Source organism: Schistocerca piceifrons, chromosome 9, assembly GCF_021461385.2.
Source record: "Schistocerca piceifrons isolate TAMUIC-IGC-003096 chromosome 9, iqSchPice1.1, whole genome shotgun sequence".
NCBI lineage: Eukaryota > Metazoa > Arthropoda > Insecta > Orthoptera > Acrididae > Schistocerca > Schistocerca piceifrons.
In genome coordinates this window covers 76913564-76933662 of record NC_060146.1, presented here as the reverse complement: position 1 = coordinate 76933662, position 20099 = coordinate 76913564, and the positions used below count along the sequence as shown (strand labels likewise).

Here is a 20099-nt window from a genome sequence, read left to right as displayed (position 1 = left end):
GAACACAAAATAAGCAGTCTTGCATATGTGGATGGCTTAGTTGTGATGGCAGATTCGATTGAAAGTTTGCAAAGTAATATTTCAGAGCTAGATCAGAAATGTAAGGACTATGGTATGAAGATTAGCATCTCCAAAACGAAAGTAATGTCAGTGGGAAAGAGATATAAACGGATTGAGTGCCTAATAGGAGGAACAAAGTTAGAACAGGTGGACGGTTTCAAGTACTTAGGATGCATATTCTCACAGGATGGCAACATAGTGAAAGAACTGGAAGCGAGGTGTAGCAAAGCTAAGGCAGTGAGTGCTCAGCTACGATCTACTCTCTTCTGCAAGAAGGAAATCAGTACCAAGACTAAGTTATCTGTGCACCGCTCAATCTTTCAACTAACTTTGTTGTATGGGAGCGAAAGCTGGGTGGATTCAGGTTACCTTATTAATAAGGTTGAGGTTACGGATATGAAAGTAGCTAGGATGACTGCAGGTACTAGTAGATGGGAACAATGGCAGGAGGGTGTCCAGAATGAGGAAATCAAAGAAAAATTGGAATGAACTCTGTAGATGCAGTAGTCAGGGCGAACAGGCTTAGCTGGTGGGGTCATGTTACACACATGGGAGAAGCAAGGTTACCCAAGAGACTCATGGGTTCAGCAGTAGAGGGTAGGAGGAGTCGAGGCAGACCAAGGAGAAGATACCTGGATTCGGTTAAGAATGATTTTAAAGTAATAGGCTTAACATCAGAAGAGGCATCAATGTTAGCACTGAATAGGGGATCATGGAGAAATTTTATAAGGGGGACTATGCTCCAGACTGAACGCTGAAAGGCATTATCAGTCTTAAATGATGATGATGATGATGATGTACGACACATTTTGGGAACTAATCCAATTTTTTCTGTGCTAAGCTATTTATTCACGTCATTTACGATGTGAGAAGTGCTGCAGTGCTCTGTTGTCTTTACTTTAACGTATAAAAACACACACAATTTTTAATAAATGATTGATCTTTATATTGTGCTAGTAACAAAATTTGGAAAGAACTTTTTTAGGGTTTTCTTCTGGCCCATTTGTGCAGAAATTCACACAATTTTCTGTGCACAATACACAATGAAAATATCAAACTTACAAAACCAAACAGTTACAAACATATTTTTACACATAGCCAACAGAGATATAACGCTACGGTTCATGCACAGAGCATGTACACATTTTTACAGAAGGTATTTATTTTAATAATGTGGATCAACACTTGCTTACTGCACCCCCCCTCCCCCCCAACAAACACACACACAGGGAGGGGGAAGTGGGGGCGAGGGAGAGAGAGAGGGGGCGGAGAGAGGGAGTGGGGGGGGGGGGGGGAGGGAGAGAGAGAGAGAGAGAGAGAGAGAGAGAGAGAGAGAAATGGTACATGTTTCTGTGTGTCACTGTTTTTATATGAGTAGATTGTCAATATAAATCTGCTGCAAGAACTGAAGATATATTCACATTAAAGAAGAAGAAGAAGAAGAAGAAGAAGAAGAAACATAAAATGAGAAACTGGAAACTATATCAGTGAATTTCTTCAAATGCTTCGAAAATATAATTCAATAAAAAAATGACTCAGAGAAAAGTACCATTGTAAAATGTATACATAAGCAAATGATAATGTAGATTATTAAGATAAGTACACTCTGTAATAATGTATATGTACATGACTCAGAGAAAAGTACCATTGTAAAATGTATACATAAGCAAATGATAATGTAGATTATTAAGATAAGTACACTCTGTAATAATGTATATGTACATGACTCAGAGAAAAGTACCATTGTAAAATGTATACATAAGCAAATGATAATGTAGATTATTAAGATAAGTACACTCTGTAATAATGTATATGTACTCCACGTGCGATCAATGCAGAGAGGTGTGTGAGAGTGTGTGTCAATACATATAAACTGTGTGGTTTTGTATATTACAGTTAACACAACAGAACAGAACAGTGCAATACCTCAGACCCTGTAACATTGAGAACAAACAGCAAAGTACATAGAAAATGCATGGAAGATAAAAATAAAATCTTAACTGGTTGCAGAACTATTGTGTCACAATAAACCCATTACATAAACTACTTTAAATTGCGACTGGTGGCAGATCGTACTCAACATTACCATTTAGAAGAGGGACTTTTTGTTCGAAGCGACACGGTCAGGTTTCATACAACCCATGTCCTTCCTATTAACTGCCACTTATCCTTGCAAATTGAAACACCATCCTCTGTTTTGAATAAGAATCTGCGAAATATAGAGGGAGAGTGGTTGCAACACATAAGAGTACAAGCAACAGTTCCTAACTTTCAAAGTGATAGTTACTTCCGCAAAAAGGAGAGGGGGATATGGTGCGCAAGGACCCACGGAGAAGAGCAGCTCACCTGTCGAGAGGTCATTAACACTGGCTTCATTTCTGCACTTTTCTCAGCATTATTAATAAAATGTATGTTATGTTTTCAGATGTCTAGGCAAATTGACAATGCTATTGTACCACACCATACTTTGCAGTTACCCTCGGAAAATGTAGAGACGGATGATATTGTGACAAAGCCAATCTGAGTTCAGACAACAAGCATACGTCACACCACTGCTTGCAGCTTCAGACAATCAAAGGGATAGTCTGTGAAACATTTCCCACAAAAGCAGAATCCACAATTTGACGGAGGACGGGAAGACATAGTGTCTGAAACTGTGGTGCTATCAGTTTATCTCCAAAAGAGCCCTCCCCCCGCCCCTCCCCCCAAGTAAGAAATGAGATTGTTAATACTGCATTTAATCATTACTCAAGGGATCAACCTAAGTATTCACCTAGTTCATTACTTAACTGTTTTCTAATGTCAAAATCAGTGTCCGCTTACTAAATTTTAGAGGTGTGCCTTTTCTGTTAATTCGTGGAGTGTGAACCATCCTCTGTTCAAAACTACTTTAGGATTGACGCTCCACAGGATGTAGTAGCATGAGGCTCATGCGGGGGCATAATCACACGTTCAGCCGATTTCCTAATATCTGCATCCGCAGCAACCACCTGCAACTGCTACGCAATCACTTCTGCCACTAACAACACTAGTGGCTTACTCTACGCTTCAAGATCCTTTTTGACGTAATTCGCTTTAAGGCAGATCCCTGTCCTGTGGGATTGTTCATGGTGGACTGAGATTTTGTTTTTCATGTCTTAATAGTAATAGTCTGAATATTTTATCTTTATTCCTACAGTTTAACATGCAATACCAAACATGTCAGTAGGAACAAGTAGGGTACATATTATTCAGAAGAAATGTTCAATGTCACTCACTTGGCCAGGGGACTGACATAAGATTTAAGTAGAGAGAAATTGTTTACAGGCTACGTGCCAACAAATTATTGTTCTTGATAATGTTTCCAACTGTTCTGTTATTGAAAAGATGCCTACTGTAGCAAAACAAATGGGGAAGATGGCCGACTGGATTCAGAGTTGAAGTAAACAATGACTGTGAGAAGTTGGAGATTAGGAACTAATATCTCTCCACGAATTGTGGTTCCCCAGATGCAAGATCAACAGGTTAAAGCATACCATCACTATGTTGCCAACTTGTGATTTCCGAAAGAGTAAATTTGCCCCCAAGTTAAAGGAATAATTTTTTTCTGTTGTGTTAGAATTAAAAAGTTTGATTAGAAAATGTAACGGAAGTTTAAGTGTAAACCACTTGCTCTGTTTTTTCTACTGAAATGTAAATTGGCAACCTGTTAGCTTTTGACGTGCAAGCAGAGCATTATGCATCACATCAAACTCAAAATTATCCTGTATTACAGATGTCTCACAGTTCCAGTTTGGAGCAGATAAAAATACAATACGTTCTTCAGACTTTGTTCCCATAATGTATTCACGTAAGTCCAGTAACAAAAAAGTTTCCTTCATGTCAAAAATTTGGTGACATTGTCAAGCCCTGTATTTTTGTGAACTTTTCATATATTGTCTAAATAATTCGTTGCCATAAATAAAACCAATATGAAAACACAGTGCAGCTCTGCAAGTTTCATCTTTATGCACGGAATATTTTGCGAGTTTGAGTGACGTGTGTTCCATGCGGCAATTCCGCTCTGTGAAGCCACATGCTAATCCCAAAGCGTCTATCCTCGAGTAATTTTGAATAGAGCACAGAGCAACCTACTCTCACAGTTGATGGCAAGTAAGCAAATTGAAAGTAAAGATTTACATATGTGTGGAGTGCAAATTTAAAGAAGACACACCTTTGAAGATGTAGTTGTCAGTCGTGCTATGGTTTTTTCTGTTTCCTGATGCCATGCTTGATTATACAGGAAGTAGCACATGCTTTGTGTGTGGATGTAAAACCTGGAGAAAAAGAAACAACGTAGTTAGCAACCAACATACGTGCTGGGAACTATAAACCGCTCTAAATATTTGTAAACATAACTGTGTACTATAACTGCAGAATAGGAAATGTTATCACCTGAAAGGGAAAATTGAGGCCAATGAACTGATGACACTGGATAAAAACTGCCACAGTGCAGGTACAATGTAGTCATGCATATGTGTTGCGTGTGTTTTTTCAAAATGTAAACTTCCACAACTGAAAATTTCACTCTCATTAAAATTTTCTGGTCTATTCTCCTATGTTCAAACAAATTTCGACATCAACATGTATAGTCTGCAAACCACCGTGAAGCGAATGGCAGAGTGCAAGTCCCATTACACCAGTTATTAGGGCTTCTTTCTATTCTATTGGCTAATGAAATGCATGAAGAATGCCTCTGTGCATGTTGTAATTATTCTAATCTTATCCTCATGATCCCTATGTGAGCAATACATAGGAGGTTGTACACATTCCTAGAGTCATCAGTTGTAGGCAGTTCTTGAAACTTTGTTCTCAGGATAGTTTACTTCTATCTTCAAGAGTCTGCCAGTTCAGTTCCTTAAGTATCTCTGTGACACTTTGCCACATGTCGAACAAACCTGTGACCATGCGTGCTGCCTTTCCCTCTACGTTCAATATCCCATTAGTCCTATCTGGTACAGGTCCCACACACTTGAGTAACTTATAGTACCGGTTGCACGATCAATTTGTAACCACTCTGCTTTGTACACTTATTGAATTTCTCTAGTACTCTACCAATAAACCGAAGTTTACCATCTGCTTTACCGAAGACTGAGCCTAGGTGATCATTCCATTTCATACCCCTACAAAGTGTTACATCCAAGTATTTGTATGAGTTGGCCAATTCCAGCAGTGACTCATTGATATTGAAGTCATAGGATATTATCTTTTTTCATTTTGTGAAGTGAACGATTTTACATTTCTGAACCTTTAAAGCAAGTTGCCAATCTCTGCACCACTTTGAAATCTTATCAAGATTTAAGTGAATATTTATGCAACTTCTTTCAGACATTACTTCATTATAGATAACTGCATCATCAGCAAAAAGTCTGAGATTACTATTAATATTGTCTGCAAGGTCATTAATATACAACATGAACACCAAGGACCTCAACACACTTCCCTGGGGCACACCGGAAGTGACTTTTACATCTGTTGATGACTCTCCAGCCAAGATAACAGTCTGCATCCTCCCTACCAAAAAGTTCTCAATCTCGTCACAAATTTCACTTGGTATCCCCATATGACAGCACTTTTGACAATACGCTTAGGTGTGGTCCTGAGTCAAACACTTTTCGGAAATAAAGAAATAATGTTACTAACTGATGCCACGATCCAAAGCTTTCAGTAAGAGAAAAGTGCAAGTTGGGTTTCCCATGATCGAAGTTTTCAGAATCCATGCTGGCTGGCATGGATTAGGTCATTCTGTTTGAGATACCTCATTATGTTGAGATCAGAATATGTCTAAGATTCGAAAGCAAATTGATGTTAGGGGTATTGGATGGCAATTTTGTGGATCACTTCCACTACCTTTCTTGTAGATGGGTGTGACCTGTGCTTGACAGAGAGATCTACAATAGATTATAGTTAGAAGAGGGGCTAAGTCAGCTGCAAAGACAAAATATAATCTCAAAGGCATTCCTTCAGGGCCCTGGAGCTTTGTTCATTTTAACAATTTAAGCTGTTTCTCAACACCACTGATACTAATACTTATTTCACTCATCTTTTCAGTACTACAAGGATTAAATCAGGGCAATCCTCCCGGGTTTTCTCCTGTAAAGGAAAATTTGAAAAAGGAGTAAGAAATACAGATTTTGCTTTGCTACCCTCAATTTCAGTTCCTGTCTTATTTGCTAGGGACTGGACACTAGCTTTGGTGCAACTAGTCGCCCTTAAACACGACCAGAATTTCTTTGGGTTTTGTGAAAGTCATTTGATAATATTCTGCTACAGTACTTACTGAAGGCTTCAAACATTGCACTCTTGACAGCCAAACTCATTTCATTCAGCATCTCTCTCTCTAGAGCCCTATGCTTTGTTTAACACCTATTACGCACTAATCTCCATTTCTTTAGAAGTTTCTCTATGGTGATTGTATACCATGGAAGGTCCCTCCAATTACGAACTGTTCTACTGGGTAGAGATCTATCCAATGCATGGTCAATCATTCTTTTAAATTTGAGCCATAGTTCCTCTACACGCTCCTGCCCTGTGCTGAAAGTTTCTAGTTCCTCACTGAGATACCAACCACTGATTACTTTGTCTAGTTGACTGAACATACATATCTTTCTGCTAGTTTTAGCTGTCCTTTGTTTTGGTAATCATACTGATGAAACTGCATCATGGTCACTGATACCAGTTTCAAAGTGGACATCCTCAAAGATATCGGGCTTATTTGTTGCCATTAACTCCAATACATTTCCATCATGAGCAGTGTTCCAAACTATCTGTTGTAGGTAGTTTTGAAAGAAGGCATTTAGTAATGTTCCACAAGACATATCATCACGCCCACCACTAACAAAACTGAAAGTTTCCCAAACTGATTGTTGGATTATTAAAACCTCCACCGACAATTACAGTATGATTGAAGACACCTGATGTTTTATCCTCATCTGCAGTACTTTTTCAAGGAGGTTGTAGCATCTGTGAAAGTTGAGATTTGCACTCTGATCCGCTACTGGCAGTAGTAAATCTCATTTCCACGTGGTCCTTTGCAGAGTCGTAATGTCACACATTTTCAAAACTCTCACGTAATTGGTCATTTTCGGTTGCTGCCATTCAATTATAATAGCTCCAAAGTGAAAGACTGGTAAACATCTTATTCAGAAATGGTAACCAAATCCCAACCAGTTTCACAGTTTGGTATTCGTCCACTGGCATAAAAAGAGTCGACACCACAAAACTTATTGTGCTGTTTAGCAGTCTGTGAAATTTGACATTTACCTCCATTACTGACTGTATAGCACTGATATTACTGACCACAAAGGAAAGATGTGAAAAAAAAATTGAATATAGATGTGGTGTACAAACACATTCAGAAGATACCGGAACTTCCAAGGTCGGCCTAGGATGCTAACAAACTGTGGTTTAAAGTAGGAATTTGCTGCACACTGTGTACTTGTGGAGACATGTACGTGGGTACTACAAAAGGAGCGGTGGAGAAATGACGAACTTAATGGTAACTTTAGGTAGGCAGAAACAGATAGATCAGCTGTTGCAAAATACTTTGCAAAGAAGAGGTTACTAGTTACAATTTTTAAGATTCAGGTACTGGCAACTGTGGTAGGCTGTACAGAATCAGGAGGAGGAGGATGTGAAACTAAATGGTACCTCAGCTATGATGGTGGCGAAGATGTTTACCAGTCTCTCACTGCAGGGCAATAGCAATAGCGGACAACACCAGCTGACAATGGTCAGTTGCACACAAATTATGGACATGTGTGATGTTACACCTTAGTGCGAGATCACTTGGAAAGAAATGAGCCAGTGTATAGACTAGACCTCCACAGAAGCTACTACCCCTGATTATTCATTATTCCTCCACAGATTGGTAGGAAACTGGGTTTCTTCAAGAAAGTAATTGGTGCACAGTATCACAGCAGTAAATATCTGAAGTCCCCTTTCATTTATTAGCTCTTAATATAGGCACTGTCTGAAAGATCAGTAATATTTTCTGTCTTGGTTATGAGCCTCTCAATCACTCAAAGCCTCATCTAAATGGCAAGTGGCTTCCTTTACTCATTCCACAATATTAACAAAATTCAATATTATCTAAGATGGACAAAATATTCAGACTTCATTAAGAACACAATAATTGCTATTCCAAAGAACACAAGAGCTGACAGGTATGAATATTACCATACTATCAGTATAATAAATCATGGCTGCAAAATAGTGACACCAATATTTACAGAGCACCGGAAGTGCTGAGGGAAGCTATCTTTGGGGATGATCAATTTGGATTCCACAGATATCTAGGAACACTCAAGACAGTGTTGAGCCTACAACTTATCATAGTAGATAGGTTGGAGAAAGAGAAACCTACATTTATAGGATTTGTTGAAATACTACACAAATTTAAGGCCATCACACCATTTACAGTTTCTTTATTGTTTGATAATTTAATTTTGATTCCATTTGGTTCTTAGCATGTCAGGGTACAGAAGCGGACAAGGGGGGAGAAAAAAAATTCCTGGGTTTTTCGCACATTTTCTGGTTAAAAATACACTTTTCCCTGGGTGAAAGTATGTTTTTGTACATTTCAAGCAACAATAAATGGTAAAGTTATTATATACCAATATAGAACTTCGCAGCACTTTAGAAAATGAAAGCTAGCAAAAAACAATGTGTTTTGGAAACATCTTTGATGTAAGGCAACATTTACACTGCATATTTTCGTATAATAAAAGCATAAACACAAATCCTACCAAATACACCACGGTAGCTTATGAAACACTGAAATCGAGAGTGCAATGTGCTTTTGTTAGTCAATCTAAGCTAACAACACATGATTTCACCAGCCAATGACAGCACATTTTCAGGGCACCGGACATGTGATACAGTCAAGCAATAGCAACATTACTGTTAAGTAGCATGAACACACATATACGGAAAGTTAATGCCTTAAACTAATACACATGCAACATAGCTACAAGAAAAGCTAAGCTTTCACTTATAATATTGGTTGTCAAAATGTTTTTGCTGTTTCTTTCCGAGGATGTGGTTAGGTAGGATCCTAAGAGCACAGTTTAAATTGCAGCAGCTGAATATTTATGATGAGCATGATTATAAATTTCACTGTTGTGCAACGAACATTTTGTGGGTCACCGACTCAACACATGTTCCATCAAGCACCCAGAAATGTAAATTATGTGTGAAATTGCTCAAATACTCACTTTACTTTTTTTTTTAAGGCTAATTATATTTATTGCCATCAATATTGCATAATCTGTAATGCATGGAAGAATTAAAATAAATACGAAAAACTGAAACCTGGCCTTTTTTTGCCTGTGTTACCCTTTAAGGTATATCAAACAAAATATGCTTGTAAAATTTTAAATAATTGCATAAATGGGTCTTTTGGTCAAAAATTTTTCTAAGTGGCTAGTCCTAAGTGAAGTTTTGAATGAGAGTCTAACACTTCATGATCTAAGAAATTCCTTACATGTTCTCACTTGTAACAGAATTCATATTGCATTAAAGAAATTTTACTTTGAAAGTAATGCTTCTCAAACCACCATTCGCAATACTTTCCGGTGACCCATCAGAAATGTAAACAGTTGTGACATCACGCTCATTGAAATGAAGCCCACTAAGAAGATGTGTCAAAAGCACCTTGTTGTTATGAAGTATTCCATAGTTTGACACATTTTGCTGTTGGCAGATGCTTGTATGTGCACTGTGTTTTGTTGTATAAATGACACATTTTCTTTGCAACTGAAGTTTCATTTTGGTGTTATTCTCTCATTTATGCTTTACTGCTGTGGTATTACTCTGCAGTAGCAGGCTAAACTAAAATTCTTTGTTGACGTATCAGTTCTTACCAGTCAAATTTACAGAAAATTAACTGAAAACTAAAACAATGAAAAATTCCCACAGTTTTCAAAAATGCCTCATTTTTCTGGATTTCCCCCAAATGAAAAGATTCCCAGGTTTTCCCCTGATTTCTTGGTTGTATACAACAAAGATATTCATGTCAGAATGCTGCTATATTCACTATAAGAATGATCTCCACTGTCTGACAGTGAAACACAAAAACATGTTTGCTTCACTACTTCCACTAACAAAGAGATAGAGGGGCTGGACAGTACTTACCTCAGCTCAGTACAGCCGATAGATACACAAAAAACAGAACCGAAAATTTACGTTCCTAGCTTTCGTAACAAATGTTCCTTCATCAGGGAGGAGAGGGGGGAAAGAAAGGGAAGAAGGGAAAGTGGATTCAGTTACTCACAACCCAGGTTATGAAGCAACAGGGAAAGGTAAACAGGGAGGGTAGCAAGGATGGAGGCATGGTTGTCAGAGGGAAACCAAAGATATTCTACTGTAAGTACTGTGCCAGCTTCAAACCAAAGAGGATGCATACAGAAGTAAAGAGGTATATAGTATAAAGATAAACACAACTATGTAGGATGAAAAGATGTGTGAATGGCTAAAGAGGAAAGGGAAAGGGGAGAAGACTGAAGAGTAAATGGGAGTGAGGTTGTTTAACGTAGGTTCTGTCCAGGGGGATGGCGGGATGAAAGGATATGTTGGAGTGCAAGTTCCCATCTCCGCAGTTCAGAGGGACTGGTGTTGAGTGGGAGAAGCCAAATGGCACATACGGTGTAGCAGGTTCCTAGGTCCCTAGAATTATGCTGGAGGGCATGCTTTGCTACTGGGTATTGGAGATCGCCTAGGTGGACAGTTCATGCGCATGAACGGACACAGACGAACTGTCCGCCTAGGAGATGCCCAATACCCAGTAGCGGAGCATGCCCTCCAGCATAATTCTGGGGACCTAGGAACCTGCTACACCGTATGTGCCATTTGGCTTCTCCCACCCAACACCAGTCCCTCTGAACTGCGGAGATGGGAACTTGCACTCCAACACATCCTTTCATCCCGCCATCCCCCTGGACTGAACCTACGTTGAACAACCTCATTCCCATTTATTCTTCAGTCTTCTCCCCCTTCCCTTTCCTCTTTAGCCATTCACACATCTTTTCATCCTACATAGTTGTGTTTATCTTTATACTATATACCTCTTTACTTCTGTATGCATCCTCTTTGGTTTGAAGCTGGCACAGTACTTACAATAGAATATCTTTGGCTTCCCTCTGACAACCATGCCTCCATCCTTGCTACCCTCCCTGTTTTCCTTTCCCTGTTGCTTCACAACCTAGGTTGTGAGTAACTGAATCCACTTTCCCTTCTTCCCTTTCTTTCCCCTCTCTCCTCCCTGATGAAGGAACATTTGTTCCGAAAGCTAGGAACGTAAATTTTCGGTTCTGTTTTTTGTGTATCTATCGGCTGTACTGAGCTGAGGTAAGTACTGTCCAGCCCCTCTATCTCTTTGTTAGTATTTGTTTCACATCTCTATATGAGATTTTCCATTAATCATTTAGATCACTACTTTCATTCTATTACTTCATACGGTGTTTTATTTCGGGCTACTCTGTGCACACATGAAGAGCATTCTTAGCCTAGGCAGTCAGACTTATCAGTAGTGTCAGTTTTGGAAGTGTGTAGACCATTGTTCAGTTGTCTATAAATTCTAGCACTTGCTATCGTCGTACATATATTCTGTTGTAAGTCTCCTCCTTCAACAACACACGTTTGACTTAGAACAACTTCTTTGTAATTAAATCACAGAAAGTAATAGTTCCTGATTCTTCTGGAGACATGCAAAAAAGGGAACTTCTAGAGCTGAATACCTCATGGTCAATATGGTTCTTTGAATGTTTCGCTGGAGAACACAGTTTGTACGTTCAACTGGGAATCAGTGCAATCATAAGTTGTCAGTTCATTCACTGAAAACAAAACTGTCAGTCAAATGGTGAGTGAAGACAGTCTCACACGAGGCAGATAGGCTTTATCCACTCCCTAGCCAAATGTCACCGGTAGGTTGAGACATGTCTAAATCACAATCCAGGAGAAAACCACTTAGGGCAGGGTTGTCATCAACAGGTGCACTGAAGAGCTAGCTGGAAACATTGGCCAATTGACAAGTGACACTGTGGCAGTTCGCAGCAGCCCTTACGTATGCTGTCGGTGTTTTGCTATGTGACCTGGTGTCGGCAGACACACCCTTCCGAGCCTTGACTTCAAAAGACGTATGCATAATTATACCATGTGATCCATAAATATGTCCAGTAAAATTACGAGATGTTCCATCTTGGGATTTGTTGTTAACAATGACACATTTAGAACAAACTGCAATATTAATTCAGTAAACACGAGATAGAAAAACGATATGCACTTTGATAACGCTTCCGTAATCACTGTACAGAAGGGTGTGCACTACTCAGCACTTCCTGGTTTCAAAAGGCTTCCAGCAGATCTGAAACAATTGAGTGATAAACCCGAAGTATTAAAAATCAATCTGACACGTTTCTTTCTGTAAACTGTTTCCATACTGTACAGGAGTTCCTCACAGACGTTGAGAATTTCTTACTGTGAAGTGCTATTTATGTTTATACTCTATTTTTTTCAATCTTCAACTAATTCTTTGTTTATAAATATTGTAGTCAGCTTTCTATAAACTATGTACTGACTCTTCCATGAGCAAGTAGCTATGGTTCACACATTCGACAAACATACGACCATACTCAAAATTTCCCACTCTAGTATTTTGCCCTACTTTTGCTTTAAAACTCCTCATTCTGTTCATATAGTGCAATTTGTTATAATTAATCACTTTTCTCTAAGTCTTCAAAGAGGTCTTCTATATACCTTCATCGGAGTGTGAGCACAGTGGCATGTTGACTACAATAATGATTTCCGTCGAGTGTCGTGCTTATTTTCAAACAATTCTTGCTATTCCGCCCACAGTTTTTTTTAAGTTTATCATATGATATGCAATAAGACATACTGCTCTCATGTAATAAAACATATGTCCTGACGTTAAACAGATTTAGTCTTCATTCCGGTAACTACACTGTACCCTATTTTATCTTTAAAAAGTTGCTCTAAAATTCTGAAATACAGGGTATACATAAAGTCCGGGAACACTTTCAATTTATTTATTGCACATTAACCAAATACTGTACATATGTCATTTTGAAGAGAAACCCAGAAAGTTCCCTAACAGTGTGTGGTGGATGGTACTTCTGGTACCACTACCTGATGTCCCCTACCCTGTTCCATTCGCAAATGGCATGTGGGAAGAACGATTGTCAGTAAGCCTACGTACTGGCTGTAATTTCTCAAATTTTTTCGTGATGGTCATTATGCGAGATGCATGTGTGTGGAAGGAGGTAATACGCTGGCCGACTCTTCCTGGAAAGTGCTTTCTCAAAATGTCAATAGTAAACCTCTCTGCGATGCACATTGCCTCTCTTTAACATTTGCCAATGGATTTCGTTGAGCACCTCAGTAACGTTCTTGTTCAGACGAAACAATCCCCTGACGGAAAGCACTGCTCTTCGTTGGAACTTTTCTATCTCTTCTGTCAATTCTACCATGAAGTTTTGAAGATATAATTATGATTATGATGAGATTTACGATTATGGTGAAGTATTGAGCACATTTTTTTATGTACTGTAAGGATGAAGTCTGTGAATTGTACTGATTGCAGAATTCTGTCCTAAGAACACAGTTAAGATATAGACTTTGGAAATACCACTGCCGACTCCTTTTAATTTAAACAATTTTCATGCTCATGATGATAAGTGACAGAACAATACATGCACAGATTACGTAAGACTTATACAGGTTCAAGCATCTCCTGTTTTTCTTGTGGTTAGTGCCAGAGAGCAGGGTGAAATGGAGGATGCACCATAACATGATTTACAGGAATTTTCCTAATGTACTCTTGTTACTTACTAGATATATGGAAATATATGATAGTAGAATGTGTGATGAGAATTTTAGCACATAAGTATTAAGCAGGAAGGCTAGTGAGTACTCTTGTTACTTACTAGATATATGTATATCTAAAAACAAAGATGATGTGACTTACCAAATGAAAGTGCTGGCAGGTCGACAGACACACAAACAAACACAAACATACACACAAAATTCAAGCTTTCGCAACAAACTGTTGCCTCATCAGGAAAGAGGGAAGGAGAGGGAAAGACGAAAGGATGTGGGTTTTAAGGGAGAGGGTAAGGAGTCATTCCAATCCCGGGAGCGGAAAGACTTACCTTAGGGGGAAAAAGGGACGGGTATACACTTGCACACACACACACACACACACACACACACACACACACACACACACACACACACACACACACACATATCCATCCACACATATACAGACACCAATACAAAGTGAGACTACTGGTAAAAACAGAAGGGGAAAATAAAGAGAAAAAGACGACAGGAAAGATTTCGAAATGCAATAGCGACAATAACAAACGTAATTGTTGGGTTCAAATTAATGATATGGTTATAATAGAGGGAAACATTCCATGTAGGAAAAATATATCTAAAAACAAAGATGATGTGACTTACCAAATGAAAGTGCTGGCAGGTCGACAGACACACAAACAAACACAAACATACACACAGATATATGGAAATATATGATAGTAGAATGTGTGAGATGAGAATTTCAACACATAAGTATTAAGCAGGAAGGCAAGTGAGTTTACGCATGTGAGATACCGCTCCTGAACCCCATTCCTTTCCCATTTCACGATGTAGCTGCTAGTGGATCCAGAAAGTGAGTGAAAGGGAAGAACAGGCATATGAGGAACACAGAGACTACGGTGTGAGCCAATTGGTAGTGTGATCAAGAAGGAAAAGAAGTGTAAATGCTGGAAAAGATAAACTGGCACCAAAAATGGAAATGAGAAGTGTATATAATTATAATTAAAAAAGTAACTACGTTTCAGCCAATATTTGAGGGCTAATTTTCTTAACAGAAACGAGGAGATTGTAAAGGATAAAACCATAGGAGAACTTTGAGGAGAAATTTTAGCTCCGGACTGCAACAAGGGCACAGCTAGACACCAGGTGCTGGTCATTTAACTGCCCGATCAGCTCCCGTGATGTCAGACTATGAGTGCCAAAATCGGACCACAAGCCACGAACACAGGTTGCAGCGAGTCATTGCCCTGGTGCGGTCAGCAACCCTCAGCAGCACCAAGTCTTCTGTGACACCACTCTGGATGTCAATGCCCTGGGGGCCGGACTTTGAGAAACCTCTCTGGCTTGACTGACTTCTGTGTTGTCGAGATTTTCTGCCGATTAAGCCAGACCCCGGCCATTGCCCTGTTTCAAATGGCTCCGAGTGAAACGAAAAGGCTGCACCTTCCGCAACAGTGAGCGCACGGAACCAGTATCTAGCCACGTGCGTACCAGTCTGTCAGTGTGTTCAGCCAGCTGTGTCCACCTGCCAGTACAGGACCCTACAACTGCTGCTACCACAGCCATACTGCACTTCCATGTAACCGCAAACCGACATGGCCCCCCTTCTACGCTCAAGTGTCAGCCACTTTGTTATTATGATCAAATTATTGTACAATTTACTTATAATCACGACAAAAACTTTGCAACAAAAATGTTTTAGTATTTGCTTTCACACAGGTAGAAACGAGAAATTTGCTAGAATTTCCTCACAAATTACTGAAACCACTCACTTGATTTGCAAGATATCAGATGACATATATTTATAAAAGTGCTAGAGATAATAACAAAAAATTATCCACTTCACTTACCTGACACATAGAAAAGATGAATAACCTTTAAAGTAATTTAACTTTTGCTACCTATATTCAATACTAGCAACAAATGTTGCATATTACTCAGCAGTAATTTTAATTCAGTCTGCTATTTTAAAGACCTTGCATCATGAAGCAACTACTAGTCAAACCTACTTTGAATAAGTATCAAATGCAATCTGGTTCATTTCACGTAGGCATGCTTTGTCTTCAAATTGGCAGTTATGCTTCTCGAGCCCTGACATCTCCAGGAAACAGTCAGAAAATTGCAGAGCCAGATCACCATGGGTCTGCAACCATAAAAACAAAGAATTCTCATTTCCAAAGGAAAATAATAATAATAATAATAATAATAATAATAATAATAATAATAATAATAATAATAGAGAGCCATCACAGCACTCAACTAGCAATATTTGACGAAACCATAGAAAATGCAGATCAGAATGGTTCCATCACATAATTTTATACATCAACAAATTTTCCTACTTTTCAATTCATTATGCAAGTTACAATTACGATAGCACAATAAAATTCACCTACAGAACCCGTACGAACAGTATAGCCTACTTCAATCTTAGACAACTGCATTTTTGCACTGTTCTTTTTTTATTTATAAGTAAATCTACAGCATTACAGGGTGCGGCACTTAAATCCAGACAAATGAAACTATTTTTTTAAAACCAAATTTATTAAAACAAAATACAAATGAAAATGAAAATCCTTTTAAATACAAGTAGTGGTAACTTTCAAGAGTAACATTACTTGATGTAAACCTCTTCAGCCACAATGACCATCTCCAATCTTGTCCTTAACCGACTGCACACACTCTTTAAAACAGCGCTGTACATATTCACGAATGCTGTTTCGATAGCAGTGCACAGAGATGGAACACTAGCGTGCCTCATCTTACTGGTAACTGTTTCGACTATGCCCCAAACATATTATTAGAGGGAATTCAAATCCACGCTATTTGGGGGCCAGAACTCCTTTGACTGGAACATTTCAACATTATCTGAGAGTCAGTTTTGGACTAAATGGCTTGTATGAGGTCCTCCTCTGCCATCCAACACAATGTTCGCTCACTGACATTCAATACTGACGTCAATTTCTTCAGTGATTGCCTCGGTTCTCCGAAATCAGTGCCCGAGCCTTTTAGATGACTGCTGCAGTACGTGACGCACGTTTCCTCAAACGAGGTTTCCTCGACGGGTTAGCGGAACCTTCCCCACACTTATCCAAAGCATTATACTTGGCCACAATATCGTAAACAGTTGATCTCAGGTGCTTGAAAAATTTAACTACTTCAGTGAGCGAATGCCCAGTGTGAAGAATTGATAATCGCAACTCTTCGGTTGTACACTTTTCCATAACATCTCAGCCATTTTGAGGTTCTGAGTGTTTACTAGATGCCTATGGCTTTCAAGAACACCAATCACAATGTGGCACGAAATTCAAATCTAAATTTGTCCAGATTTAACAGCCACACCCTGCACTGCACAGGATAGGGGTAGTTTATTGGAAGAAAACTAGTTTACTTTAATTTTAAACTTTTTTTTTCTTAAATAACTGCCTTCAACTACTATAATTCTACAATGAAAATGCATGTGTCACTGCTCTGCATACTTTTCTGAACACCAATTTCAGAACGTGTGAACAACATTAAGTTCATTCTTGACTTGTGTTTGGTGTTCTTTATAAATGTTGTTTATTTCATCAATCACAAACCATATAAATGAGAAGATTTGGTGTGGCTCAGGGTAAGAATATGTGGCTTGTTAAATGTATGTTTACATGAAGACCATGAGTTAACTTAACAGCTGTCTGATGGCTCGTATTGGCACCATATTACTTATGCTGTAACTGACCTGCCTGAAAATATCTTGAAGGCATTGAGGAATGAAAGTATGTGTACCAAACAAGTTTCACATATCAGAACAGTATTAACAAAATGTTGCTGTAGTCATTAGACAGTTCTCAAGTAGCACAAAAGAGATATGCTTAGTTTCTTGAACACAGGGATTTCCTTTATATATTCTGTATTTATGTACTTATCATGTTGTAGTGACCCAATGAAATTTAATTTTTTAACGTTGTTCAATTAAAATCTGAAACTTGAACTGCACGTTTTGCATGACATAACACCACATATTGCTAATTCCACCAACTCAATGGAGTTTGCAAACACTTTCTGGGGACCAGTGAAGCCAACATGTTATTTTTGTATTGCCGAATTCATGCGGATCTGCTACACTGTGCTATGCTTACTAGATACGAGAATAGAAATATCAAATCATTCTTTACCGATTTGATCTCTGGAAACTTTACAACGATTACCATCTCATGAACATAAAAGCCTTTGAACTATTAAAGTCTCAAATGCAGAACAGAACATACTTCATTATAATTACCTGATGAACACTGGTTGTTTTTTAATTTACACTCCTGGAAATTGAAATAAGAACACCGTGAATTCATTGTCCTAGGAAGGGGAAACTTTATTGACACATTCCTGGGGTCAGATACATCACATGATCACACTGACAGAACCACAGGCACATAGACACAGGCAACAGAGCATGCACAATGTCGGCACTAGTACAGTGTATATCCACCTTTCGCAGCAATGCAGGCTGTTATTCTCCCATGGAGACGATCGTAGAGATGCTGGATGTAGTCCTGTGGAACGGCTTGCCATGCCATTTCCACCTGGCGCCTCAGTTGGACCAGCGTTCGTGCTGGACGTGCAGACCGCGTGAGACGACGCTTCATCCAGTCCCAAACATGCTCAATGGGGGACAGATCCGGAGATCTTGCTGGCCAGGGTAGTTGACTTACACCTTCTAGAGCACGTTGGGTGGCACGGGATACATGCGGACGTGCATTGTCCTGTTGGAACAGCAAGTTCCCTTGCCGGTCTAGGAATGGTAGAACGATGGGTTCGATGACGGTTTGGATGTACTGTGCACTATTCAGTGTCCCCTCGACGATCACCAGTGGTGTACGGCCAGTGTAGGAGATCGCTCCCCACACCATGATGCCGGGTGTTGGCCCTGTGTGCCTCGGTCGTAGGCAGTCTTGATTGTGGCGCTCACCTGCACGGCGCCAAACACGCATACGACCATCATTGGCACCAAGGCAGAAGCGACTCTCATCGCTGAAGACGACACGTCTCCATTCGTCCCTCCATTCACGCCTGTCGCGACACCACTGGAGGCGGGCTGCACGATGTTGGGGCGTGAGCGGAAGACGGCCTAACGGTGTGCGGGACCGTAGCGCAGCTTCATGGAGACGGTTGCGAATGGTCCTCGCCGATACCCCAAGAGCAACAGTGTCCCTAATTTGCTGGGAAGTGGCGGTGCGGTCCCCTACGGCACTGCGTAGGATCCTACGGTCTTGGCGTGCATCCGTGCGTCGCTGCGGTCCGGTCCCAGGTCGACGGGCACGTGCACCTTCCGCCGACCACTGGCGACAACATCGATGTACTGTGGAGACCTCACGCCCCACGTGGTGAGCAATTCGGCGGTACGTCCACCCGGCCTCCCGCATGCCCACTATACGCCCTCGCTCTAAGTCCGTCAACTGCACATACGGTTCACGTCCATGCTGTCGCGGCATGCTACCAGTGTTAAAGACTGCGATGGAGCTCCGTATGCCACGGAAAACTGGCTGACACTGATGGCGGCGGTGCACAAATGCTGCGCAGCTAGCGCCATTCGACGGCCAACACCGCGGTTCCTGGTGTGTCCGCTGTGCCGTGCGTGTGATCATTGCTTGTACAGCCCTGTCGCAGTGTCCGGAGCAAGTATGGTGGGTCTGCCACACCGGTGTCAATGTGTTCTTTTTTCCATTTCCAGGATTGTATTTAACTTTTTCCTTGGGTCATCTTGAAGGAACAATCTTAAATGCAGCTTCATTTAAGCCCAGAATGAATATCAATTATTAAAATATAGGAATCGACAATTTCTGTAATTCTCTATTTGTTTATTTGCCTGGCAAGATTAGGGCTTCTGGGTAATCACTTGCATGTAAGCAGGAATCCTCAGAAAATCAGTTTGCAGGTCTCAATGCAATTTTCACAGCACATAAGTAGCAGCAACAACAACAATAATGATAACAATAATCCCTTTCTACTTCTATAGCTTCTAACTGTACTGTATTATTTTCTAATTTTCTCTCAATCAAGTAATTACTACAACAGATTTTATTAATTTGTTGCTTTTACTTTGTCTCTCAGCCCTAATTTTCTCTCAATCAAGTAATTACTACAACAGATTTTATTAATTTGTTGCTTTTACTTTGTCTCTCAGCCCCAATAATCATTCAGTAAAA

The 20099-nt window shown here is 39.8% G+C and overlaps 1 protein-coding gene across 2 annotated transcripts in view; it reads right to left on the bottom strand.

The window, feature by feature from the left end:
- LOC124717033 overlaps nucleotides 1–20099 on the bottom strand; it is a 123553-nt gene that overhangs the window by 40621 nt on the left and 62833 nt on the right. For both annotated transcript variants that reach the window (XM_047243688.1, XM_047243690.1), the window contains exons 3-4: nucleotides 15924–16057; nucleotides 4253–4355 (exon numbers count right to left, since the gene is read on the bottom strand). In XM_047243688.1, coding sequence (XP_047099644.1) covers nucleotides 4253–4355; nucleotides 15924–16057 — 237 coding nt within the window. The remainder of the gene's footprint in view (nucleotides 1–4252; nucleotides 4356–15923; nucleotides 16058–20099) is intronic.